The following is a 27307-nucleotide window of genomic DNA, read 5'->3' as shown; positions in this document are numbered from 1 at the left end:
GCGCTGTGGGTGCGGACGGCTATGGCCACCAGGGGCGCTGTGGGTGCGGGGTGGGGCTGGGGCCGCTAGGGGCGCTGTGGGTGCGGGGTGGGGCTGGTGCCGCTAGTGGCGCTGTGGGTGCGGACGGTCGGGGTCGAGGCCGGGGAAGCTGCGACGCGATGGCGCGGAGGGTGATGTGAGTGACCGGGGCTCGGGGTGGGGGCGGTCGCTGTCGCTGCAGGCGGACGGATCCGGGAGGGGAGGCCTGCAGTTTGGCGATGGCGACCGGTGAAGGTCAAACCAAATCTCCCCGTCCGTCTCTACCCCCACATCTCCCCTATTTACGCCTCGTCTCCCCCACATCCCAACCTCCACTCACTCCCTCCCCCAGTTGTTCCCTTCCTCTAGCCGCTACCATCCTCCTGCCTCCCTCCCTCCCCTCCCCGTCCCCGTCCCCATGCAGTCTCTCCCCCTCTTGCTGTCCTGCACTGCCACTCATACCCACTCACTCCCTCCCCCCCCCATCCTGCCCTATTCCTGCCCTATTCCCGTCTACCCTCCCTCCACCTATCCTCCTTCCTTCCTCCATCCCGTCATCCCTCCCTCATTCCCGTTCCAGTTCTCCCGTCACCTCTTCTCTCACACCCATCCCGTCCTGCATTCCCCCTCCATGTCCTGTCCTCCCTTTCCTCTTTTCCATCCCATACTCTGCTCCACTGCCCTCCATCCCCCTCTGTTCCTCACCTCATCCCCTGCCCCTCTCTACTAATGGTCCTTTCCCTGCGCAGAGACTAAGATCTCGGAGTCTCCCAGCAATGCCTCCCTTCCCCATCCTGGTCCATTAAAGCTCAGGCCTACTCTCTGGGAGCCCTGTATTTGCCGGGCTCTCCTGGTGAATGGGGTGATAGTCCATTTTTGGAGACTGACGAACTTTTTACTAGACATCAACTGATCTGTGTACTGTTTTAAAACAAGACCTAAATATATCTCGTTTGGTATACCGTGAAGAAACATTTTTGACATGTTCGACTTTGAACATATTTTGGGGGTTTATTTCCAAGTAAAATGCATTGAAATTAAAAAAATCAGGAATATAAATATTACGTCACTATTGAATTTACATTATAAATTGGACTTTCAATAAAACAAAGGGAGGAAGTTAGAGTATATCCTGAGTCGACTGAAATGGTTGGGCAGCTTTGTTGGCATGACCTTCCTCCCCTCCACACTTTGCCCTCATCCCCCTCCCAATTCTGCCCCTTCCTAAGATTGACACAAAAAGATGGAGTAACTCAACGGGTCTGGCAGCATCTCTGGAGAAAAGGAATGGGTGATGTTTCGGGTCGAGACCCTCCTTTCCCTTTATCCCTTTATCCCTTGTTAGACTTTAGAGATACAGCATGGAGTCCACACCGACCACTAGCACGATCGTACACACTAGAGACAATTTACAATTTTACCAAAGCCAATTAACCCATTAATCTGTCCGCCTTTGGAATGTTGGAGGAAACCAGAGCACCCAGAGTAAGCCCATGTGATCACAGGGAGACCGTACAAACTCCGTACCGACAGCACCTGTAGTTTGGAATACATACATAATGGTTGCTAAAAATTCTATGGTGCAGCATTAGAATAAAATTGGACAGACTACTTGACAATCAACCTTTGTTCAGTTAATCGGACTTTATTGGACTTCAATGTTATATATTTGCACTGAAAGTACTCTTTATCCTTTATCTGTGCACTGTGGATGGCTTGATTGTATTCATGTATAGTCTTCATTGACTGGATAGCACGCAAACAAAATCTTTTCACTGTACCTCAGTATACATGACAATAATAAACAGAACTGAAAAAATACGATATTAGTTTCAACCTTCCTGTTCTAACATATAAGTGTGCCACTCCCAAGAGTGGCAAAATGAGTCATTTCCCTTGAGATAAAGGGGATTCTTGATGGAGTTTGGCACCAAAAACCCATGAGAACACTGAAGTTCAAATGGACTACAGTGTTCTTATGCGTCTATAAGAACATTGGACCCAATCTTTTGTGTAGGAAGGAACTGCAGATGCTGGTTTAAACCGAAAGACTCAAAAAGCTGAAGTAACTCAGCGGGTCAGACAGTATCAGTAGAGAAAAGGAATAGGTGACATTCTGGGTCGAGGTCTGAGTCTGAAGAAGGGTCTCGACTTAAAACGTCACCTATTCCCTTTTTTCCAGCGACGCTGCCTGACCCGCTTAGTTCAGCTTTTCGTGTACATCTTCAGACCCAATGTTGTTATGGGCAAAGCAGAGTCCTTTTGTAGTCATACCGTGGTCAATCTTTTCATAGGTTCATTGAAAATGCCATTCAGTTTCAGGTATTTTAACTGCATTATCAATTGCGTCCTGAGGAACGCAAGTTGCAGATATTTACTATGCTTGTGCAGTATTTTGTCAATGGAACTGATGCACTACAATATTAAGAACTGAATTCTTAGGTCTGCCTATTGTATTTGAATTTGACTTGGTTGTATTTATGTATAGTATTATCCGCTCTAATTGGGTTGTATGCCAAACAAAGCTTTTCACTGTACCTCGGTACACATGACAATAAAAAGCCTACACCTGATAAAACAGTGTTGAATATTGTTTGGGCTGGTAAGTGGTGTGGGACAATGACCATCACCACCAGACAAGAATCCAAATACTTCTCTTAATGTGGCATTATTGTTGTGACATTACCACCTGACATTCATAAACGTTTAAAAACAAACCTGAAATAAATGCTTACAAAAATACCAAATTATTACAAAGGTTAAATTAACACTGAAAAGCACTGAAAAGTTATCACTTGTTTGCATTCTTATTTTCAAAGTCACATCCTCTCCCTTTGGTATCTCCTGCTGCCCAATAACGCTTGTATCTTTGTGACTTTCACTTTAACCTTTCTTGCCTCCTTTCACCCCCTTCCAACTTCTCTTGGTTTTGCATTTCCTCTTTTGCACATTTTCTGATTTTCCCGTTGGAAGCTTCTCTTTCTTCCATAAAACCCATGTTTTTCTCCTATTGGATCAGCGTTGATTATTCTACAACGCACCTTGGGACAGTTTTCAACGTATACGCGTTATTCAAATGCAAGTTAGATGTGGTGGTGAAGCCAGTGTAGATCAACAAGGCATATTTGGATTTAGCTGAGGAAAAGCCTATGAAATTTATGGAGAATCCATTTGAAAGCCTGATGGGAAAGGTTCAGAGGTGATGAAAGCATGGTTAGGAAATGGAGGTTAGAGACATCACAGGCGCTAGAATATGGATTTAAAGTGCAACTTGAGATAAGCTTGAGTGAATAATTGGTGTAGGGTGGAGAAATGGTGATTGGTGGAGATTTGTATATTGGGTGGAGAATGAAAATATAGGCTTTGCTATCCTGTAATTGAATTGGGGCTTGTTGATTTAAACCTCAATTCTAGATACGTAGTTTCAAAGGGAAATGAATTGTTAGTTATGGAAAGTGCAGAGAGATAAGATTGTTGATCTCGAACTCCGTGCAGAGACTGCATGAATTGGTGTGATTTTGGAAGATGATGGATTAAAGTTCTCACATAAAGAGATCACTCAACCTAAATCAGGCTGTGTCATTTATACTTGTTCACAGGATGTGAGCAATACCGGTGTTTACGTTCCTTCCTAATAACTCCCAAAGGGTGGCATAGCAGCATAGTTACTGCCTTAGTTACAGCACCAGAGACCTGGATTCAACCCTGATTATGGATGCTGTCTTTATGAAGCTTGCACGTTCTCCTTGTGACCGGGTGGGTTTTCTCCTGGTGTTCCGGTTTCTCCCACACTCCAAAGACGTGCAGGTTTGTAGGTTAATTGGCTTCTGTAAATTGTCCCCAGTGTGTAGGATAGAACTACTGTACGGGCGATCATAGGTCAGCATGGACTCGGTGGGCCAAAGGGCCTGTTTCCTTGCTGCAGTTCTAAACTCTTAACTAAGGGTTATGATGAGTCACATGGATAGGCAAATTGGCCATATTTCGTGAATTTCCTTTCCTGAAAGAAATGAATTTAGATAGGATACTGAGATTATTTTTTTTAAATACAGATTTATTTAGTTTGAATTTAAATTCCCAGATACCATGGTGAGTTTCAAACATGTCTCCAAGATTCTGTGGGACTAGTTCAGTAACTTTACTATATTCCTTATTTGTATATCAACTGATGCTCCCATACAGATATGCTAGTTGATCCTGTGTATGGGAAGGCTATCAACAGGAACTGCAGTTGGAATAAGAGCCAAAAAGTGCTTGAGTAACTCAACGAGGCAGGCAGCATCCTTGGAGCACATGGATAGGTGATCTCTGCAGACTGATTGTAAGAGGGGTGGGTGGGGAGAAAGCTCGAAGAGAGGAGGAGTAGGACAAAGCGCGGCTGATACGAGGTTTATTTATAGCAGATGGTTGAACAATGGCCGATGACGAAAACAAAGGTATGAGACAAAAAGAATGTAGGGTTATGAATTGTGAAGCCAAAGGAAGGACTGAAGATGGAAGTGGTGGGAGAAATAAATGCGAGTCTAGGTGGGGCACAGGGGAGTGGACGGGGAGAAAGAGCAGTGTGGGGGGAGAAAGGGGTTGTTAGAGGTTACTTAAAATTGGAGGTTTAAATGTTCATAACTTTGGGTTGTAAGCTACCCTAGAGAATAAGAGGTTCCACTTATATTAGGGGAAGCGAAGATGAAATGCCTTTTTGTTTGAAAGTTGGTTTGCTATTTATTATAAAATATAATATCCAGATGCAGGGCATAAAATGGCTATATGTGTGAATGAGAGTATGTGTTGTTTTTTTTAAACTCTGGCGAGACTGCATGAATTGGCATGATTTTGGAGGCTGATGGTATGAAGGGATTATTCAGGCACACCATCGATTTTCCACTACCCTTGATTCCAGAGCCTTGCTGGATTATCCATTTTGCTGGACCAACAGAGATCATGTAATAATAATCCAACAATACACCTCCAACCCACTAATTATGCCCCCCCCCCCTGTGTCTCTACGCACCATGGCCTTCTAGAAACCGATACAATACTTTTCTAATTTCTTTGTTCATTGTGAATTCTTTATTTAAGTTTCTAGCAGTCCATGGTGCTTTAGAGACACAAGAACGACATAATTAAAGGTGTCGGACCATCAGTGACTGGAAAATCAATGGTGGAGCTTTATTAATGCAGAGCCGTTTTTACCACTCTATTGTTTAGAACCATCTTTGCCCCTTGAAGAACTGCCATGAATTTTGAACATGTAAAAGGTATGCTTTAGAAGTTCTGTTTTTTGTGAAATAATGTTCAAAATTTTAACTGTTCTACCTAACACAGATATATCACACTAATTATCTAAAGATGTGGTGTTATGCAAACTATTCCAGAATTAATTGAAGGAATAGTTGTTTGCTGAAGCGCCCACAAATTTGACCAGGTCTGCCCGATAGTAAGGCAATTGTTTTTTTTGTTAATTTTGTGCTGTAAACTCTTTTCTAATTATTTTGCCTTCCAACCCACCCCTTCAACGTTTCTCGCTTCAAGGTGAAAAATGGATGCTGAAGTTAATAATTAAACAAAACTCTGGCTTTTTAAAAGAATCCAGATGGTGAGAGGCCATTGCACCAAGTGGAGTATTGCCAAAAAAAACTTTCCATCTGCCAACTGTTGTGAATTAAACTGTGTGTGAACTGAACCTAACTGGCCTCAACCCTGTACAATAACGGCAATCTGTTTATTGCTCCCTTTTTTAACGGATGCATAATCTTGTTCACTTTGACTCTTGACAGATAGGTAGTTACCACGCTCTGAACTGTGAATTTAAAAATGCTAAAGCCGAAGGGTTGGAATGTATGGTAGGGGCTGATATGATAGTAACTTTCTAAAAGGTCTTAGGATATGCTTAGAAAAGGTTATAAGGAAAGCACACTTAAATCTGGAGCAGGAACAAGTCCTCCAAGCCTGCTCTGCCATTCAGCGAGATCAGAGTTGATTGTAACCTCACCATTTTCCTGCAGTAATTTCTCACCATCTTACTTATCAAGAATCTATCTCTGCCTTAAAATTATTATAAACTCTGCTTCTACCAACCATTGAGGGAGAAATTCTCAAAGATTTACAAAGAGAAAATGTCACCATGACTTTGCCTTAAATGGTTGAGCCCTGCCTTTGTATAGTGATTCCTAATTCTAAATTATCCCACAAGAGGAACCTTCTCCAACTCGTTAGGATTTTTTATGTTTCAATAAACATAGAACGGTGCAACACAGTAACAGGCCTTTCAGCTCATCATGTCTGCGCTGACCATGATGCCAATCTTACTAATGCCATCTGCCTGCACGTGTCTGTATCCCTCTATCCCAGCTCGTTCATGTCTGTCGAAATGCTTCTGAAATATTGCCATCAATTTGCTTCCACCACTTCTCTAGCAGCGCGTTCCAGGTGCAACTACTCTCTGTGTAAAAAATACCAGTCATGTACTCTTAAAAACTTCCTCCCTTCATTTTCCAGCTGTACTCCCTAGTGTTTGACATGTCCAGTCACTTTTCTTCAGGACTCCTGCCAATAGATGCATAGCCTTTCCAAACTCTGTGGGAAGACAAACCTAACCATCCCAGGTATCAGTCTAGTAAACCTCAATTACTCCCAATGTGTGAACATCCATTCCCAAATGCGGTGGCTAATAGTTTATGAAGTAGTCCAAATGAGGGAGTGGAATAAATCAGATAACTTTTTGATAAATCAGATAACACTACTGCTACAATGGCCCACATAACCACCTCTTGTCTGTCATTGTAAAATCTGAAATAAATTAGATATGAAAATCTTAGTTTAGTTTACAGATGCAGCCCTGAAACAGGCCCTCAGCCCACCGAGTCCGTGCCATCCAGTGATCATCCCGTATACTAACACTATCCTACATACTAGGGACAATTTACAATTTTACAAAAGCCAATTAACCTACAAACCTGTACATCTTTGGAGTGTGGGATGAAAGTGGAGCACCCAGTGAAAACCCACACGGTCACAGGGAGAATGTACAAACTCCGTACAGACAGCATCTGTAGTCAGGATCGATCTCGGAGGTGCTGTGAGGCAACAATTCTACCGCAGCGGCACTGCACTATCCTGGGGGAATTGTGAGGGTCAGGCAGCCTCTGTGGAGGCAAAGGAGGCAAATTGTTTTCCCAGTGCTTGGAAAGAGGGCAAATATATCATTGTTTTCATTGTAAGAATAACATTGTTCTGATAAATTATCTCCAGCTGCAGTATTAATTAATTTTTACCCTGAAGGCTAAATACATCTGTCGCTTAAGTTTGATTTAGTCATCATGTTCATAGTGCAAAAGACTCCGGAGTTGTACCCAGTTTAAATACTTACCTTGGCTCACTCTGACAGTGGAGGAGGCCCAGGACAGAAAGGTCAGAATGGGATGGGGATTTCAAGTGTTTGGCAACTGGACGATCGCAAGGGCCAAGGCGGACTGAGCATAGGTGTTCAGCGAAATGATTGCCCAGTCTGCACTTGTTCTCGCCGATATATAGGCAGTAGAAATTCTGCTTGGTGAAATGCACAGTAAGTAGCAGCTGACACATTTGCTGTAGTGGCTGAAATAGATAGGTTGTGAGGGGGAGTACAGAGGGAGGAAAATAGGAGAAATGGGAGAGGAAAAGCAAATAATTCACGGGGAGTAGGATGTGACACTGGGGGAGACTTCCAGTTGCATTTGCATTCTAAACTAGAATCATAGTCATACAGCATGGAAACAGGCCGTTCGACCCAACTAGTCCTTGCTGAGTACATAAATTATGTTTTCACAAATAGTATTTTTTTCACTCTGATGATTAAATGCTGTTCAAATAAATCATTGGGGTTCCCTTGGCACCAATCACAACCATCCCTAAATTGTCTTTTGTCACCAATGCATAATCCAGTGGCTCTTCTGTGGTCTTAATCACAGCAGGAATAAGAGAATGCAGTAGAAACTGCGGATGCTGGTTAATACACAAAGTGCCGGAGTAACTCACAGTTGAGGCAGCATCTCTGGAGAACATGGTTAGGTGAACTCTCGGGTCGGGAGGTGATGTTTGAGTCTGAAAAAGGGTCCCGACCCGAAATGTCACTTATCCATGTTCTCCAGAGCTGCTGCCTCACCTGCTGAGTTACTCCAGCACTTGGTGTCCTTTTAAGAGAATGCAATGTTTGTTACTGCTTATCTTTATATATATCTTTCTTTATTTTTTCAATTGTGTTCTGTTTACCTGAGCATATTTCCTTTCTTCATAGCTAACAGGTGATTTGGTACAGTCGACTCAGTAATCTCAAAGGCTGCTGTATTTCCCATAATTACATTCATAGAGCCAGAGAGTCATACAGCACGGAAATAGGTTATTCATCTTTGCCCATGTCCACCAAGATGCCCCATCTATACTAGTCCCACCTGTCTGCGTTTGGGTCTTATCTCTCTAAACCTTTCCTATCAAGCAAGGTTTGCTTCTGTCAATATGCTTCTTGCTTGCACCTATATCAAACGTCATTGGCTAGAAAGACAGAAAGTACAGGAGTAACTCAGCAGATTAGACAGCATCTTTAGTTTAGTTTTCAGTTTAGAGATTCAGCACAAAAACAGGCCCTTCTGCAATTCCGTGCTGACCAATGACTCCCGTACACTAGCACAATCCTACACACTAGGGACAATTTACTATTTTTACTGAAGCCAATTAACCTACAAACCTGTCCGTCTTTGGAGTGTGAGAGGAAACTGGAGTAAGACAGCAACTCTATGGTTGTGCCCTCTTCCTCTGGAGAACATGGATAGGTGATTTTTCGTGTTGGGACCCTTCTTCAGTTCGCAATGGCTAGTTTTGTTCATCCTGTGTGCTGACTCTTGTCATTTTAGTTTGATAATTTTCTCAGTTTATTTGAAGCTAAGTGTAAGTACGCCTCACTGATTTGCAACTTGTTTTGTCTGAACTTTCTTCATGTCCTTCTCTTGGTCTTTCCTTGCAAACCCACAGCCTGGCCTGTAGGCCAGTTGCATTCCTTTGTATCAAGCTATCAACTGCAGTTTTTCTGTCATTGACCTCGTTCATCATGTAAACATTTTTCTTCCCTAATTCTATGAAAATTTATAATGTTAAAGCAGATAAGTGATTTAAAGGTTTTAGATAATGATGACCATCATGACAGAGCAGCTAGCAGCAATAGAGTAATGCAGCGTGGAAATGGGCCCTTTGGTCCAACTTACCCACCCCGAACAACATGTCCAAGCTTACACTGGTCACACCTCAGATTCAGATTCAACTTTAATTGTCATTGTCAGTGTACAGTACAGAGACAACAAAATGCAGTTAGCATCTCCCTGGAGAGCGACATAGAATATGATTTCAATAAATAAATCTATTTACATGCATACAGTCACCTGCCTGCATTTGTCCCATATCCCTCTAAACCTGTCCTATTCATGAACCTGTCTAAATGTTTCTTAAACTTTGCCATAGTAACATTTAGCTCTCTCAATAAGAGAGAGAAACACCAAGATGTAAATGAGGTGAGGGTTGGACTGAGGTCAAAAATGGATGTAAGCAGCTCAAAGGAAGAAGCTTCACTAAAGTAGGTATTATCACCGGCACAGTTGATGTCAATAGTTAATTAGAGCTATGGTACCCATACAAGTTACTAACAGGGAGTTGAAACGTATGGAATGTGCAAAGATTGATCATACTGGGGGGATATATGTCAGAGCTGCAGTCAAGAGGAGCTGAATAAAAAAATAATTAACAATTTACAGGAGTCGGTGAGGCCTTCATGTTGAGGTCTTAGTGTTTAGGTAGTTTAAGGTGTAGTGTTAAGGGCCTGTCCCACTTAGGCGATTTTTTAGGCGACTACCGGCGACTGTCATAGTCATAGCAGGTCGCTGAAAAACTGGCGACTGGACCCCCCCTACGACAATGCCTACGACAACCTATCACCTAGTCGACATCAAGCTACGGCAAGCTACCGACAACCAGCGACCCAATCGTCGCGACTTAGGACGTCTACCTACGACAGCCTATGACGACACCTACGACAACAGAAGTCTACCGAAGTCCACGACCCTGTCGACGACAACTGAAGACAATTCAGTCGCCGGTTAACGTAGGTAGTCGCCAATGGAATTCACTGGTCAGCACTGGCGACACCTACGACAGCACCTATGTCAGGATAAGTCAAGCTACGCTCATTGGCATCAACCCACTGTCGCCAATTTTTTTTTAACATGTTGAAAATGCAGCGGCGACCAGAAAGACGCTACGACTCTGGGCGACTGATGAGACCCATACAGGCGACACCCCAGCGACCATGTGGCGACAGCCTAGTCACCTGTAGTCACCTAAAAGATAGCCTAAGTGAGACAGCCTTAGTGAGGCCCTTTACATGGCACTGTGGGGATTGTAGGTGGATTGTTTTTAGGATTATTAGAGTGGGAGTCCTTTGATGATCAATAAAAGACATTAGGGCATTAAATTGTATATTATGCAATGCGTAAACTACCGGTATATGTTTGTAGAATGGAATGATGCAGCCCATCCTGATGAATATACTTCATAATTCCCCCATCATTGCAGGGGCGGAAAACCCAGGGGGGCCAGAGGGGACACGTCCCCTCCATGTTTTGAGAGGTGGGGGACATGCCCCCCAAGTGTTTGTAATCTGGATTTAAAAATCCGGTGAAATCTCCGCTTTCCGCGAGACAGTGGGGGTGGGACTGTTGATCGAGGGCGCCGATTGGAGGAGAGAGACGTTGGTCAGCAGGCAATGGGGGCGGGACATGATTCAGCGCGATGTTTGGAGGAGGGAGGAGTGGGGCTGGAGGTGGGACTGAGGATAGAGTGCGGTGATTGGAGGAGGGAGACGTGGCACAGACCTGCGCTTCATCCGTAGCCAGGATCGATCCCGGCCGGGTGTCCAGTGCTGTCCTGTCCCATCCCGAGTACCCCCCCCCCCCCCCCAGAGAGGTCGGCAGCAAAGATCCTCCGCTATAGGATCTTTGGTCGGCAGTCAGACGGGCCAGCGCAGAGAAACAGCGCTAAACACAGCTAACTCTGCCTGTCCCGCCAGGTGAGCTTACAACCCTTCCTGAACTTGCGGGAGATATGGTCAGCGCGGAGAAGCAGTGCTGGATTCCAGGCAGGGCTGTAGGTTAACCCAGTGAGACAGGCAGAGGTGAGCTGCATTTAGCACTGGATTGAGCCTCCGAAGCCTCGCGCGCGTGTGTGTGTGTGAGTGTGCGCATGCCAAAAAATTGTGTTCCCCGTCCCCTCCATGTTTCGATAGCGAGTTCCGCTCTTGCATCATTGCACATCCAGTTCTGTCAATTTGTCTCCGTGCCTTGGCTTTCATGTTCCAAAAAGCCTGTGCATTTATAACATTCACCTCAACTACTCCCTGCAGCAGTGAGTTCTACTTCCTCACCTCCCTCGAAGCTTCTCAATTCCCTAGGTGGCTGTCATATTCATGGCTGAAGATATTGATGGTCACAATATTTTTTCTACCTCATGTGGAAAATAACCCTGCACCTACTCCTTCATGATAAATATGACCTTGTACTCTGATGTCATTGTAAATCTCTTTTTTATATCCTTCCTGTGCCTTTATATTATTTTACTCACTATTGCGATCAAGACATGCAGCTTATGCTGTGTGGTCTAACTAAGGTTCAATAGAAGTTTAACATAACATCTAATTTATCCTATCCCCCTTGTGTTTGGTTTGTTTTGTTCCTGACCTTATTAACTGTGTTACTCCTTTTGGTGATTTGTGTATTTGTACTCTCAGATCCCTTTGCCCTCTTGTCCCATTTATATTATTTCTAGTTTAGTGGATCTTATTTTTATTACCAAAAACGACACCCCATTTAGTGATGTTGCAATTCATTTGCCTGTTTCGTGACCATTCTACAGCAGTATTGGTGGCAACAGTGGTGCAGCAGTAGAGCTGCTGCCTCACTGCACCAGAGTTGTTAAATCCTGACCCATGGGTGCTATCTGTGTGGAGTTTGCATGTTCTCCCTGTGACTGCATGGGTTTTCTCCGCGTGCTCCGGTTTCCTCCAACATCCCAAAGACTTGCGGGTTTGCTGATTGGCACAAAGTACTGGAGTAACTCAGCGGAACAGGCAGCATCAGTGGATAGAAGGAATAAATGACGTTTCGGGTTGAGACCCTTCTTCAGTTGTGGCGATGAGCAAACCCATGTGATCACAGGGAGAACGAGCAAACTCCTCACGTGCAGCTCCCGAGGTTAGAATTGAACTCTGGTCTCTGGTGCTGTGAGGCAGCAGTTCCACCCACTGTGCCACCACTGGCCACTGGCATCTCCGACTGACCAGTGGTCTAGATATGTAAATCTCTGGAGATGTTTTATCTCCCATCTTAAACATGGTAATTATAGTTATTTACCAGTCCTTTGACCCATGCGGTGAGCGGCGCGACTCTCGTCAGCAGCGGCCTCTGCAGTCCGTCTGCGTTTTTATTATTTTATGTCTTATGATTTTATGTAGTTTTTGTTATTTTTTGTTGGGGTATGTGTGTGGGGGGGGGTGGGGGTAACTTTTAAATCTCTCCCTGCACGGGAGACCCGACCTTTTCTTTGTCGGGTCTCCGTTGTCGTTGGGGCTGCAACGAGGAGCGGCCTCCAACAGGAAGACCGGGGGCTGTGGTGCCGACTACTCACCTCACCGTCGCGGAGCTGGCCGAGTCCAGAGCGGGTGGAGCTGTGGTGGACGCTGCTGCGACCCGACCCCCGGAGATTCGGTGGCTGCAACTGCGGGTTTGGCGGGCGGCACCGGGAGCCCGCGGGTCCCTGGAGGGAGACCGCTTTTCAGGGCTTCCGCAACGGCGACTTCTCCCGCCCGAGTTGCGGGGTTGAAGAGCACCTGAGCGGGGCTTTACAGCACCGCCCCGCGCGGCTTGGAATGGCTGCGGGACTGCGAGCGCGCGCCGGGTGCTCTAACACCAAGACCCGGTGTGCGGCCTTGCATCACCCGGCGTGGCTTTAATGGCTGCGGGACAATTCGCCATCGCCCGCCGGGGGCTTTGACTTTGACTTTGACTCTGACATCGGGGGGGAGAGTGCAGTGGAGAGATAAGTTTTTTTGGCCTTCCATCACAGCAATGTGATGGATGTTTATGTAAATTATGTTGTGTCTTGGGTCTATTTGTTTGTAATGTATGGCTGCAGAAACGGCATTTCGTTTGGACCTCAAGGGGTCCAAATGACAATTAAAAAAAATTGAATTGTACTATATTTTAACCTAACAGGTTATTGAATGTAGGAACAAAAAACTGCCAAATTTGGTTTATGGCTAAGGATATAAAGTTATTGGAGTAAGGATATAAAGTTATTAGAAGTCAGGCAGCATCTCTGGAGAATATGGATAGTTAACACTTTGGGTTGGGACCCTTCATCAGATCCTCCATGAGTCTGAAGAAGGGTCCCGACTAAAAACCTTACCTATCTATCTTCTCTAGAGATGCTGCCTGACCTGCTGAGTTACTCCAACACTTTGTGTTCTTTTCAAGTTATTGCACCTGTTTGCTTTGTGATGGATTTTGCATTGTGATGGAGTAGGTTAGGGAGTAGTAGTAGGTGTGAGTCTTGGGAGAAAAGGAATGAAAACACCAGGACGAGAGATGAGATTGTATAGAAATGCATTTAAATCATGCTTGCAATGGGGAAGATAAGTTTGAGATGCTTTCAGAATTTGTAACTTGTTGCATTCTCTCAGTGGCAGACTGCAACCACACCGTTATAGTACCCCCAGGGCAATATGTGGATAGAAGGCATGCTTCAGGTCTAGGGACATCCCAACCACTTAGCAGTCAGAAAGTTACTTTGAAAATGTGGCTACAGTAGTAGTCCTGAGAAATATAGCAGTTAGCAAGTATGTAAGGCCCCATGAAGAATAATGAAATAAATGACTGGAAAATTTGATGTGGTTTCATTTGTTGCATAAGTACTGGGCTGGAAGTCAGAAGAAGCCCCCTTGACTTGCCTCAATGGAAAGTCAGGGAAGTATGGAGAAGCCAATAAAATGAACAAAGAATGCAGGCTTTCACATGATTTATGAATGTAAGCCCAGTGGCAAAAAATGTTTGTATAAATTTTAAATCTCTTTTATTTTTGTTTCTGCAGCTATCCACTGTATCAATATGGAAACCCTCAACTCAGGATATTTCGAACCAACTTTTTTATGACCCTGGTGAGGCCTGGGAAGGAGCAACCAGAGGATACAGCCCAGTTTAGGATCCCCATGGAGTGAGTAGGAAGAGATAGAACCAAGCCCGCACAGTGGTGCAGCGGTAGAGTTGCTGCCTTACAGCGCCAGAGACACTGGTTCAATCCTGACCACGGATGCTATCTGCACAGTTGTGACCACGTGAGTTTTCACTGGGTGCTCTGGCTTCCTCCCACACTCCAAAGATATGCAGGTTTGAGGGTTGATTGACTTCGGTAAAAATTATAAATTATCCCTAGTGTGTAGGATAGTGCTAATGTGCGGGGATCGCTGGTCGGTGAGGACTCTGTGGGCTGAAGGGCCTGTTTTCGTGATGTATCTCTAAAACTAAAACTAAAGCAGCAAAACTTCAGGCTTCTGCATGAACTTAGGTGGATCTACTATTCTCACTGGTTCGTTGGAGTTCTCGGTTATTTTACTGAGGATGAACTAGTCCTCAAACGCTACTGTGCTGTGCCTTGTGCGTTAGTTAGCAGGATGTGACACCAGGATAGCCATTAAAATGATTTATGTATTTGGATTGGTGCATCTTGATTATTCCTGAATCTGTTGGGGAGCTTTTAGTTTAGTGTTGTTTAGTTTAGAAATACAGCGTGGAAACAGGCCCTTTGGCCCACCGGGTCTGCGCCAACCAGCGTCCCCCGTACACTTGCACTATTCTACACACGAGGAACAATTTGCAATTTTTACCAAAGCCAATTAACCTTCAAACCTGTACGTCTCTGGAGTGTGGGAGGAAACCGGAACACCCGGCGAAAAACCCTCACGGTCACGTGGAGAACATACAAACTCCGTACAGACAGCACCCTTGGTCAGGATCAAACCTGGGTCTCTGGCACTGTAAGTCAACAACTCTACTGCTGTGCCACTATTTTTCTCTCTCAACCCATTTTCCTGCCTTCTCCCGTAACCTTGGAAGCCCTTACTAATCAGGAATCTACCAATATCCACTTTAAATGTACCTAATGTCTTGGCCTCCACTGTCATCTCTGGCAATGAATTCCACAGATTCACCACTGTAAGACTGCGCTTCCAGCTGCAGGTGTAAAGCCATTTGTCAAACACGTCCTGGGCTTATAGTAGTTTTGTAATTCCAAGACATATTTATAGTGGAACCACTGACTATAACTAACACAACTCGGCCACATTAGTGTGCTTCAAACTTTATTTAACTTTAGTGTTTCATCCACCATCCACTAGAGGACTCAAGAGAGCTGTGCAGGAATTATAGATCCACCTACCGGTACATTAAAAATGGGCACATCTAACTTGCAGTGCATTGTATATGAAACTGGGAGCCAGTGTGCAAAACTTTAATGATCGTCAATCTATGATATTTTAGTTTAGAGATACAGCATGGAAGCAGGCCCTTCTACCCACCAAGTACACGCCAACCATCACACCCGTTCACACTAGTTCTATGCTACCCCACTTGCTCATTCACTCCACAATAGGGGCAATTTTACAGCAGCCAATTAACTAGCAATCCCGCACATTTTTGGGATATGGGAGGAAACTGGTACACCCAGAGGAGAACATGTAAATTCACAGGGAGAACATGTAAAATCCACACATACAGCAGCCGAGGTTAGGATCGAACCAGGGTCTCTGGCGCTGTTAGGCAGCAGTTCTATCAGCTCCGCCACTGTGCCCCATTTTGATATGACAACACATTTCTCCAATAATTAAATGGCATTCAACTACAGGTGCACAACCTTTTATCCGAAATTCCAAATAACGAAAAGCTCCGAATAGCGGACATTTTTTCGGTCCTTGAAGAAAGGTCCTTGAAGACGTTCACCAAGGGCGGCCCGCAGAGGTGACAGCGGAACCTCCGGTCGGTCCTCGAAGAAAGGGGAACTAAATCCCCATTCATAAAAGAGAAGGTGAGGGTATATTGCGCTGGAGGGTTAATAATTGACAATCTGCTGCTGCCTGCCCGCTGAGTTAAAAAGTTCCCACGGTAGACTCACGATACACAGTGTATCGTGAGTCTTACGTGGGAACTTTTTAACTCAGCGGGCAGGCAGCAGCAGATTGTCGCTCCCTTCAGTTTCACCCCACCTACACCCCTCTGCCTCCCGGCCATGTGTGTGACCCCTTCCCTCCCCTCTCCAGCCCATTGCACCGGCGCGGGGGCTTTGCACTGTCTTCACGTCGGCGATGCCAGCAGGACAGTGCCAGTCACCGGAGATGTCAGGACCAACGGGACACCGACCCCCAGGCCCACTGCAAGCACGGAGATCCCAGAGACCCACAGCCAGCAGCAGCCCAGCCCCGTTCCAACTCCAGAGGAACACGCTCCCCGTAGGGACAGAAGCTGATGGTGTGCAAGGTACGTCTTGTTCTTGGGGTGGTGCAGCTCGGGCTGTGGGCGAACTGCCACTTGTCGCCGTAGCGGCCCATCGGGGAGCGGATTCCTCTGGAGTTGGAGGGGGAGGGGGGTATTGTGCTGTTTGATCACCCCCTGCTATCCCAGGGACAGGGAGACACAGCGGCGTTTGAGAATGGTGGGCAATCACTTCCAAAGTTCTGCCCACACAGTCAGTACACCTCTCCTACACTTGTCTCCCGCACTAAGATCATCTCGCAGAGAATGATCCCAGCCTAACCCTCCCTATTCTCGCCTATTCTGCAAGAAAAAACTACATTGAAGACTCAAACTCGTGATTGAGTAACTGCCGGGATCGAGGCGCAAACTCGCGACCTTGCGGATATGAGCCGAGCACTCTACCACTGAGCCAGCCGTTAAAATCTACGCTAAAAACCTTCCATTCCGAAAGCCGAAAAATTCCGAATTACGAAAAGTGTCTGGTCCCAAGGCTTTTGGATAAAAGATTGTGCACCTGTACTAGCCTGCGAAACATCTTGTTGAATTGACCACAGTTGATTAAAGCTGTGAAATTCTCATCTATTTTAAAGTTGCATGATGGTCGGATTCTAACTCCTGGGTTAGCAGAAGCCTTTGATCATTTTTCCCCCAACATATTAATATTCTTATTTTTCCAACTTGCATTGAATAGGATGACAAAACCTGACGTGAAAAATTACCTACAGGACATCTACAGTGTCCCAGTGGCTGCAGTTAGGACCAGAATACAATATTGTAAGTAACGGTTAATACTTGTTTAGAGGCAGAGCCTACCTGCTGTGCTTATAAATCCTACTTTAATATTGACTGGGGTCTGGACAACCTTGATGAGTCAACAAATTTTGCCAAGTGTTCTAGATCTTTATCTTCTTTCTGTCCAGTAGACCATAAGCAAGGACATAATCTTTGATTACTTATTTCTCATTGTCTTTCATAACTTTTTTAGGTACTAACAAGAAGAGAAATCATAAGAATCAGAAGGTGAAGCGGCCTGATTATAAAGTTGCCTATGTTCAGTTAGTAAGTGCAATCAAATTTCTCTTCATTTAATGTGCTCTAATTCTCAAGTACTAATCATGATTTACAATTCTTCAGCTTTTAATCCACTTGTTTCGATCCACGTGTTTAATTTTGAAAGTACAGAGGTTACATTTTCACGTGCTCAAAGCAGTTTTTTTTCTTTGTTAATGTTCGTTCTTCCTTTGGCAGCAAATGTTTTTCTTTTATTTCCACTCATATTTTCCTATTCATCTTCATACCCAAATAAATAAATGGTTAAATAATGGTCTTCTAGTACACGTGGTATGTGTGTTACAGCTTACCTAAATATTTAATTTATTTATCATTATGCAAACTAAATTTGAGGCTCTTTTATCCCAGGCTAACCCCAGTGCTGTGGAGATGTTATTTACAGTGAAATGTTGGCACAGTATATATTTTAGGATACTTCCATTTTGAAATGTTTAATATCTTTAGATTTGAATCTGTTGGAAAAAAAAGGGTTTGAATTTGAACACTCCTTTTTGCATGAAAATGCTTAAATTACATAACTGCTGCAGGTGCATAAATAAGTGATACAGTCAATCATAGCTCATGTCAAAGAATCACAGGCTTCTGGAAGTGATCACAACTGAAAGTGAGCACAACGCTAGGTTTTGTACAAAAGTCCAGACTTGTCAGCCTACAATAGTTGACATTGCCTCATAATTCAAAATAATGGTTGATTGCATCAGGATATGCAAACTGACCTTCAGAGTGTGTTCCAAAGAATGTCAGACATAGACAAACGAAGTACAGTGTCGTAGGATATTGATCCACTTAATTCATCCAGATATGTTATCCACAGGATAATGGATTTTATTTTTGCTTTGCTTCCTGTACTGAGTTGGAATGAGTATAAAAGTGAGTGAGGGGATAATTGTCAAATTTCAGAGAGAGAGTGCAAGAATGATGTGATGACAAGCCTTTTCTGTCGTACAATTATTTGATGGACATACCACCAGATTTTGACACCCTGTTCCTCTCCAGTCTATCTTGCCAATTAGAACAAATAAAGATGCCTGAACCATCAACTCTACATGGTATTTGAAATTAATATAGATTATTTAAACAAGTAATTTCTAATGAAAGATCATTGTTTGTACGAATATTTCTAAAAGGATCTGAACATGTTAGCGCATAATGGTGCTGCAGTAGAGCTGCTGCATTATAGCGTCAGAGACCTGGGTTCGAACCTGACTATGGGTGCTGACTGTACAGAGTTTGTACGTTCTCCCCGTGCTTTCTCACTTGTTTACAAGCTAACAATCAATGAAGTTGGAGTTGTTTCAGAGACCTCTGAATGGCAATAAAATGGCAAGGAGAGGGAGAAGAGTGTTTAAGAATTAAGTCACCATTCCGCAGTGATGACATCGGCTGCAATGTTTCTCATAACTCCTCTCTGCAAACTTGCCGATTTAGTCAGCAGTATTGTTTTAAAGAGGAGAAAGGTCAGTGGGGAAATAGAACATGAGGATCAGAAATTAGTAATTTTAGAATCATATGGCACAGACACAGGTCCTTTGGCCCAACTCATCCATGCCCACAAAGTATCCATTTAAGCCTGTCCTGTTTTATTGCATTCGACCTATATATATCCTTTCCTATCTATGTACGTTTCCAAATGTCTTTTAAATGTCGTGATTGTATCTGGCTCAATTACTTTGTCTGGTAGATTGTTCCATACACCCACCACCCTCTGTGTGGAAAAAGTTGTCCCTCAGGTTCCAATGAAGTTCTTCTCTTCTCACTTGAAACGTATGCCCACTAGTTCTTGACTCCGTAACCCTTCATTACTATTTAGAGGTCCTGATATTTTGACTGTGGAATCACGTACTCTGATCGGGTAAACCTATGGAATTGCACAACAGACATTTGTGCAGTGAGGTAAATATAAACTAACTTTTCTCCTGAAGCCTTAAAATAGATATCCTGATATTGGCAAGTCAAATCAAGTCAAGTTTATTTGTCACATACACATACGAGATGTGCAGTGAAATGAAAGTGGCAATGCTCGCGGACTTTTGTGCAAAAGACAAACAACCAAACAACCAAACAAACTATAAACACAATCATAACACACATATTCTTTTACATAATAAATAATGGAAGGAAAAACGTTCAGTAGAGTTAGTCCCTGGTGAGATAGGCGTTTACAGTCCGAATGGCCTCTGGGAAGAAACTCCTTCTCAACCTCTCCGTTCTCACCGCATGGCAACGGAGGCGTTTGCCTGACCGTAGCAGCTGGAACAGTCCGTTGCAGGGGTGGAAGGGGTCTCTCATGATATTGTTGGCTCTGGAGTTGCACCTCCTGATGTATAGTTCCTGCAAGGGGGCAAGTGAAGTTCCCATAGTGCGTTCGGCTGAACGCACTACTCTCTGCAGAGCCTTCTTGTCCTTGGCAGAGCAATTCCCAAACCAGATGGTAATGTTCCCGGACAAGATGCTTTCCACCGCTGCTGCGTAGAAGCACTGGAGGTTCCTCGGAGACACTCTGAATTTCCTCAATTGCCTGAGGTGGTAAAGGCGCTGCCTTGCCTTACTCACGAGTGCTGAGGCGTGTGATGTCCATGGCATATCCTCGGAGATGTGGACTCCCAGATATTTAAAACAGTTCACCCTATCCACAGGATCCCCATTTATCCTCAATGGAGTGTACGTCCTCGGATGATGTGCCCTCCTAAAGTCCATGATCAGCTCCTTTTTTTGATGTTCAAGAGGAGGCTGTTATCCTGGCACCAGAGTGCTAGACCAGCCACCTCCACCCGGTAGGCCTTCTCGTCGTTGTCTGAGATCAGGCCCACCACCACAGTGTCATCAGCAAACTTAATTATTGAGTTGAGTTAATTATTCCACTGCTCTAGGAGCAGTAATCAACCTTGAAGTTTAGGGAAGTATTGTCATCTAAGTATTGTTATCTAAAGAAAGACTGTTAGAAAAAGAGAACAGTCATAATACCTATAACAACTCTGAAGAACTGCCTGAATTACTCTAGCGCTTTGTGTCCTTTTGTATAAACCAGCGTCTGCAGTTCCTCGTTTCAACATAATACCTTGCATGCTCTCAAAGTATCTCAAGTGTTTCACAGCTATTGAATCATCTTGAAGAGTTATCACATTTGTTACGCAAGGAAGCATTGGATTAAACATTTTCATTTAGGGCAGCATGGTGGTGCAGCGGCAGAGTTGCTGCCTTACAGCGCCAGAGACCTGGGTTCATTCCTGACTACTGGTGCTGTCTGTACAGAGTTTGTACGTTCTCCCCGAGACCGCGTGGGTTTTCCCCGGGTGCTCCGGTTTCAACCCACATTCCAAAGACATACAGGTTTGTAGGTTAATTGGCATCCATAAAAGATTGTAAATTGTCCCTCGCATGTGCTTGTGCATGGATATCGCTGGTCGGCACGGATTCGGTGGGTCGAAGGGCCTGTTTCCACACTGTATCTTTGAACTTTAAACTAAACTAAACTCTATTCTTTGGATAGTTTATGTCCACCCGAATGAGGAGGAAAATATAGCCCTTGGTTTAATGATCCAACTGAATGAGGTCATCTTCCGATCCTCTCAATAACAGCCCTTGATGAGAGCATTGGACCCTGTGCACTGTCTTGCGAAAGCATTTCCACTGGCATGAGTGAGGCAGGCAGTTTTTTATTCTGCAGAAAGAGAAATCCTGAGCTAACTCAGCGGGTCAGGCAGCTTCTCTGGAGAACATGGATAGGTGTAGTTTCAGGTCAGGCCCCTTCAGACTCAACATGGATAGGTGACATTTTGGGTCGGAATCCTTCTGTAGCGTTTCCATGTCCTCCAGAGCTGCTGCCTGATCTGTGGAGTTACTCCAGCATTTTGTGTCTATTTGTGCTATAAACCAGCAACTGCAGTTCCTTGTTATTACATTTTAGTTCATGATTCTGTGTTGCTCACTCAATATAATTGTGTGGCTTGTACTGTACCAATTGTCCACTGAGGAGTTAAACTGGGGAATGTGTTAATAATATCCCGAATCATGTACAGCCATATTACTTGCTTTTCCTAAAGATTTTTATTTTAAGCATCCAAATTCTTGTCCGAACTTTATCAGTCTCCCTGTAGTTAATTGTATTTTACTACTAAGTGCCATTTTGGCATTATAATGTGCTTCCACTGCAGTCTTTTCCAGCTTGTATCCTAATGAAAAAGAATGTAGCTACATCCACAAGCAATGACCTTTTTGTGATGTCACATTGTTCCTCATAAGTCATGTAGTTCTGGTTTGGAAGACATATCCCTATTCATTCACGCATTTCCAAGAAGGAGTGTGCCTTATGTAAACCATCATTGTCAAGATACTTTACAGCATTTCAGTATCTGTCAGTTACATTTTATCATTTGGTCACAATATCCCTGGGCTGTTTTGCTCCCTATTATAGTCAGTGAAATCTTACTCTTCCACCGAAACTGGAATTTGGATCCCCTTGCAGTGTCACAAATTATTTGAGGATCTTTGCAATTGGCCCAAGTAGTAAATAGAACAAATTTATTTAGTATCATTCACAGGAGAAAAGATGTTGCCAGAGTGCTCCCTATCAATAAGGCCTGGAAAGAGTGGACGTGGAGAGGATGTTTCCACTAGTGGGAGTGTCTAGGACCAGAAGCCATAGCCTCAGAATAAAAGGGAACGTATCTTTAGAAAGATGATGAGGAAGAATTTCTTTAGTCAGAGTGTGAGGGAATTCATTACCACAGAAGGATGTGGAGGCCAAGTCAATAGATATTTTTATGGCGGAGATTGACATTCCCGATTAGTACGGGGCAATTAATTAGTATTATGGGGCGACAGCAGGAGAATGGGGTTGAGGGGGAAAGATAGATCAGCCATGATTGAATGGTGGAGTAGACTTGATGGGCTGAATGGCCTAATTCTGCTCCTATAACTTCTGAACATGAATAAAAAGACATAAAGTGCTAGGGTCAGGCAGCATCTATGGAGAGTATGGATAGGAAATGTTTGAGGTTGGGCACTTCTTCAGACTGATTGTAGTGGAGGGGAGAAAGCTGGAAGTGAGCTGGGGAGTAGGACAAAGCCTGGTTATTGTCAGGTGTAGTCAAGTGGGTTGGTGTGAGGGAGGGATGGGTTGATTGGCAGATGGATGGATAAAGGCCAGCGGTGGGGAAAAAGACAAAAGGCTTTGAGAAAAAGAAAGAAAATGTGAAGCCAGAGGAAGGGATGTAGGTGAAGGGGACTGGGGAAGGGGAAGGCGGTGTGGGATAGTGGGAAAAATGAGTGTGCATCCATTGTTCCGTTTCGGTACATATGACAATAAAACACTCTTGATCTTGACTCTCTTGATCCTCTGGATGGCAGTGTTGCCCTGACGACGTGCTTCCCATTTCTCTTTCATAGATTCTTTCTCAATGGTGGGTGGCAGCAGTCTTTTCATATTTATAAAATATATTTACACCTTAAATCACCTTTTTGCCGTTGGTACCTATTATATTTAGTGCATCAAACAGCAAGGTTTTTTTTATTGCTACTGCTGCTAAAATTCTGAAATACATCTTCAATAGTTGCCCCATTGGCAGTGACCCTTTTACTCACCCACAAATTGTGATGAACCCCCTGTGGTCGCTGGGCTTGTTCATGACTTTGGCTTTTCTGGATGAACCTGTGAGTTCCTCCTCTACTGCCTATGTGGTTGTGTGGGAAATGGCTGGCACTTCGACTCTTTTGTCAGGGAGTTTGGGTGATTTAAGTGACTCCGAGGCCTGTCTGAACTATGGTGCCTCAAAATTCGATTGCACCCATTTTTGGTGTGCTAAAACATGGCAGCATTGAACACTAATATCCTGAAGCCCCAGCAGAAAAAGAAGTGGAATTGGCCAAAATCCATCGTGAAGTGATTTTGGGATGGTTAGGATGTACGTGATTGCTGAAGCCACCTCACAATTATAGGCGACCCCTGACATTTTGCTACAGAGGATGAGCAAAAAGTAAATTTGGGCGGCACAGTGGCACATCGGTAGAGTTGCTGCCTTACAGTGCCAGAGACCCCAGTTCTGACTGCGGGTGCTGTATGTTCAGAGTTTGTACCTTATTCTTGTGACCACATGGATTTCCTCTGCGTGCTCTGATATCTGTCCACACTCCAAAAACATGCAGGTTTGTAGTTTAATTGGCTTTGGTAAAATTGTAAATTGTCCTATGTCTGTAGGATAGTGCTAGTGTATGGGGTAATTGCTGGTCGGCGCAGACTCGGTGGGCCGTATCTCTAAAGTGTAAAAGTATAGTCTAAAAGTCTAATCAACCCTGACAGTCATGCTTTACTGCACATTTTTCAGAAATGCACATTTTGACTGCATGGAGGAGCGAGTGCTGACAATAACTCAAAGGTGCATTCAAGTTCTGCTCTCTCTGATGTACGGTAGGAGAAAGGCTTCTTGTCATACAACAGACCAAGAGATATGTCAGGTTCACCGTACATAGAGCTGACATCAGTCAGTCCTCCAGAAGTTAGAATCACCACCGTATGAAGCAATGTGGAAAGAAATGTCATGATTCAGCAAAATACATCAAGATGATCAAGATATGTACATCACTGTTTACATCTGGAGAGAGGTGATCCTTGCAAAACCTTTTGAGGACATCCAAATTTCTCCACTCGTAAGGAAATGAAGACATTTTAGAATGCCATTAAAGTAATTGGAGTGGGTTTATTAAATCATTCATGTGATATGTTCCGGACAGGTATTTGTGCCCCCAGGGTCTGCAGTGATTTTATACTACACCCGCCCTATTCCAGTTGATTTTAGTGTACTGTGTTGGTATCAGTAGATGCTAGTGTGAAGAAGGTCACTTGGTTTTCATTTGCAGAATTTTAATTTACAGGCCTCTCGTAAAAATCCCCTCTCTGCTTGGGAGGATGTTGAATACTGTGTGGGCAACGCCTTCTCCTCCACTGGGGGATGAAGCAGGGACCACCATCCTCTGGCATTTGTTGTTCCTCCTGCTGTTCAGTCTGTACCCCGCGTCCCTCGGCACTGGATCTTTTGGCTGCCCCTCTCCCTGCACTCATAAAAAGTGCGGAAGTGACCTCTGCACTTGCTGTGTATTATAAGGAACCCTTCAGGCAACAAAATCGTATTGTGAAGAAATTGTGGCACTAACCTGGTACTTGTACGACTCTTGATGTTCAGCTGCTGTGATCAGAGAACACATTGGCACGAGGGATGAGGAAAGACGGCATTAACCCCTTGAACCCCAGGGTCCATTCAGGCAGTGCCTACTGCCGACAATCCCTGGCAATACAGTCTCCCTCAGGATGAAAGAGTTCAGTCTGTCCTGGGAATATATTCTCAAGGTGGAAAGTCGTCTTGTAACCCACACACACCTCTGCACATTGAGGAAGAGCAAACTATAATTGTTCATAAAAAGGTCCTGTTTAGTTAAGAGGAGGTCATATGAGTGCAGTCAGCAATTGCCTGCCTCTCTTGGCAGCCACCAATGCTGGGAAATCCCAGTGCCTGGGACACCACCAGTCCCTCACCAAAATCATAGTAGATTAAATACTTAATTTGCCAATAAAGTGTGTGGAAATTCTTCTGATGCAAAAGTAAGCAGCAAATAGGATACAGTCTGCTCTAGTCACTCGGACCTATCTTGCAGTTGGTAAGACAAGAGACCGTGACTTCCACAGAGAGACACTGGTTTGAGAGTGTAGCTAAAGTTCTGCCCACTGAATATCCCATTTGATGAATAGCTCAGCCTGCAAATTTATTGCTCATCAGTGAGGTCTTGGTAGAATGTTGTGTCTCTCGTTTCATAAGGAGTGGGGTCTTTGCTAAAGTGCATGCCTTGCGTTCTGCTCCTAGTTCCCCGATTTAACCTGAATGACCTTAACAATAGAAACATAGAAAATAGGTGCAGTAGGCCATTCGGCCCTTCGAGCCTGCACCGCCATTCAATATGATCATGGCTGATCATCCAACTCAGTATCCTGTACCTGCCTTCTCTCCATACCCCCTGATCCCTTTAACCACAAAGGCCACATCTAACTCCCTCTTAAATATAGCCAATGAACTGGCCTCAACTACCTTCTGCGGCAGAGAGTTCCAGAGATTCACCACTCTCTGTGTGAAAAATGTTTTTCTCATCTTGGTCCTAAAGGATTTCCCCTTTATCCTTAAACTGTGACCCCTTGTCCTGGACTTCCCCAACATCGGGAACAATCTTCCTGCATCTAACTTGTCCAACCCCTTAAGAATTTTGTAAGTTTCTATAAGAGTCTTATGATGGTCTTATGATGAGCATATGTCGGCACTGGACCGGTACTTGTTGGAGTATAGAAGAATGAGGGGGACCTCATTGAAACTTACCGAATAGTGAAAGGGCTGGATAGAGTGGATACAGAGAGGATGTTTCCATTGGTGGAGGAGTTTAGGACCAGAGGGCATAGCCTCAGAATAAAAGGACGTACCTTTAGAAAGGAGATGAGGAGGAATTCCTTTAGTCAGACGGTGGTGAATCTGTGGAATTCATTGCTGTGGAGGCCAAGTCATTGGCTATTTTTAGGGTGCATATTGGCAGGTTGGTGATTAGTACGGGTTATGGGAAGAAGGCAGGAGAATGGGGTTGAGAGGGACAGTTGTAGTAGTCTGGACTTATGTTTAGGTTTATCATTGTTATGTCATTGTCATGCATTGAAAAGCTTTGGTTTGGAAGCTCTTCAAATAGATCAGATAATACTACACTTAAATACAATCAAGTAAAACTCTACTATAATAGATTGAGCAAAGGAGAAGATACAGAGTGCACAATATAGTACTCAGCTTTGTAGCACATCAGATGCATAGACAAAGTCCAACGTTCACAATGGGGCAGAGGTGAATTGGGCAGTACCCTAATTTATGGAAGGATCATTTGGAAGCCTAATATCAGAGGGGAAGAAGGTGTTCGTGAGTCAGTTGGATGCGCGTGCGCTTTCAAGCTTGTGTGCCATCTGCCAGACGGGAGCAGAGAGAGGGAGGAGTGATCGGGGCATGACAAGTCTTTTATTATGTTGGCTGGTTTTGTGAGGTGGTGTAGGATGAATGTGTCACTTACGAAGGTGCCAGTCAAGTCTTGTGTTACCAGGGTGTTCTTATAACTTGTGAAAAATGTAATGGATTAGCATGATGTTTTCCTCATTCTGTTGTGTGGTGACTTTTGAGCTTGCCCGTAATGCTGTGGGCAGAAATCGGAGTGTCATTTCAAAATGATATCATCTGTTTGCCTGACACTGGGAAAGTGCCAGGCATGTAATGTGAACAGTGATCAGAAGCGTTCAGTTAAGCAAGAGCATCTATGGAACGAAGGAGATAGGCAACGTTTCGGGCCGAAACCCTTCTTCAGTCTGAAGAAGGGTTTTGGCCCGAAACGTTGCCTGTCCCCTTCGCTCCATAGATGCTGCTGCACCCGCTGAGTTTCTCCAGCATTTTTGTGTACCTTCGATTTTCCAGCATCTGCAGTTCCTTCTTAAACAAATGCTCAGTTAAGCATCTGGCTCCGTTTAATCTGGACACTATCTCCAGTGTCACCAACTGTGATTTTGTAAAAACTTTTGAGAGTCCAAGAACTGGGTGTAAGATGATCCATTCTCTAAT

At 44.3% G+C, this 27307-nt stretch overlaps 1 protein-coding gene across 3 annotated transcripts in view; it reads left to right on the top strand.

Annotated features, from left to right (window-relative positions):
- The first annotated feature begins 91 nt into the window (after positions 1-91).
- LOC116984787 (39S ribosomal protein L23, mitochondrial-like) overlaps positions 92-27307 on the top strand; it is a 38226-nt gene continuing 11010 nt past the window's right edge. The window contains exons 1-5 of one of the 3 annotated variants that reach the window (XM_033039161.1): positions 92-175; positions 14179-14301; positions 17305-17387; positions 17599-17672; positions 18033-18125. In XM_033039161.1, coding sequence (XP_032895052.1) covers positions 159-175; positions 14179-14301; positions 17305-17387; positions 17599-17672; positions 18033-18110 — 375 coding nt within the window. In that variant the 5' untranslated portion in view covers positions 92-158 and the 3' untranslated portion in view covers positions 18111-18125. Of the gene's footprint in view, positions 176-5226; positions 5274-14178; positions 14302-17304; positions 17388-17598; positions 17673-18032; positions 18126-27307 lie in introns of those variants that run through there. The other 2 variants (XM_033039159.1, XM_033039160.1) reach the window with 2 other exon arrangements.

Source organism: Amblyraja radiata, chromosome 20 (genome assembly GCF_010909765.2).
Source record: "Amblyraja radiata isolate CabotCenter1 chromosome 20, sAmbRad1.1.pri, whole genome shotgun sequence".
Lineage (NCBI taxonomy): Eukaryota > Metazoa > Chordata > Chondrichthyes > Rajiformes > Rajidae > Amblyraja > Amblyraja radiata.
This window is presented reverse-complemented; position numbering and strand designations above follow the sequence as displayed.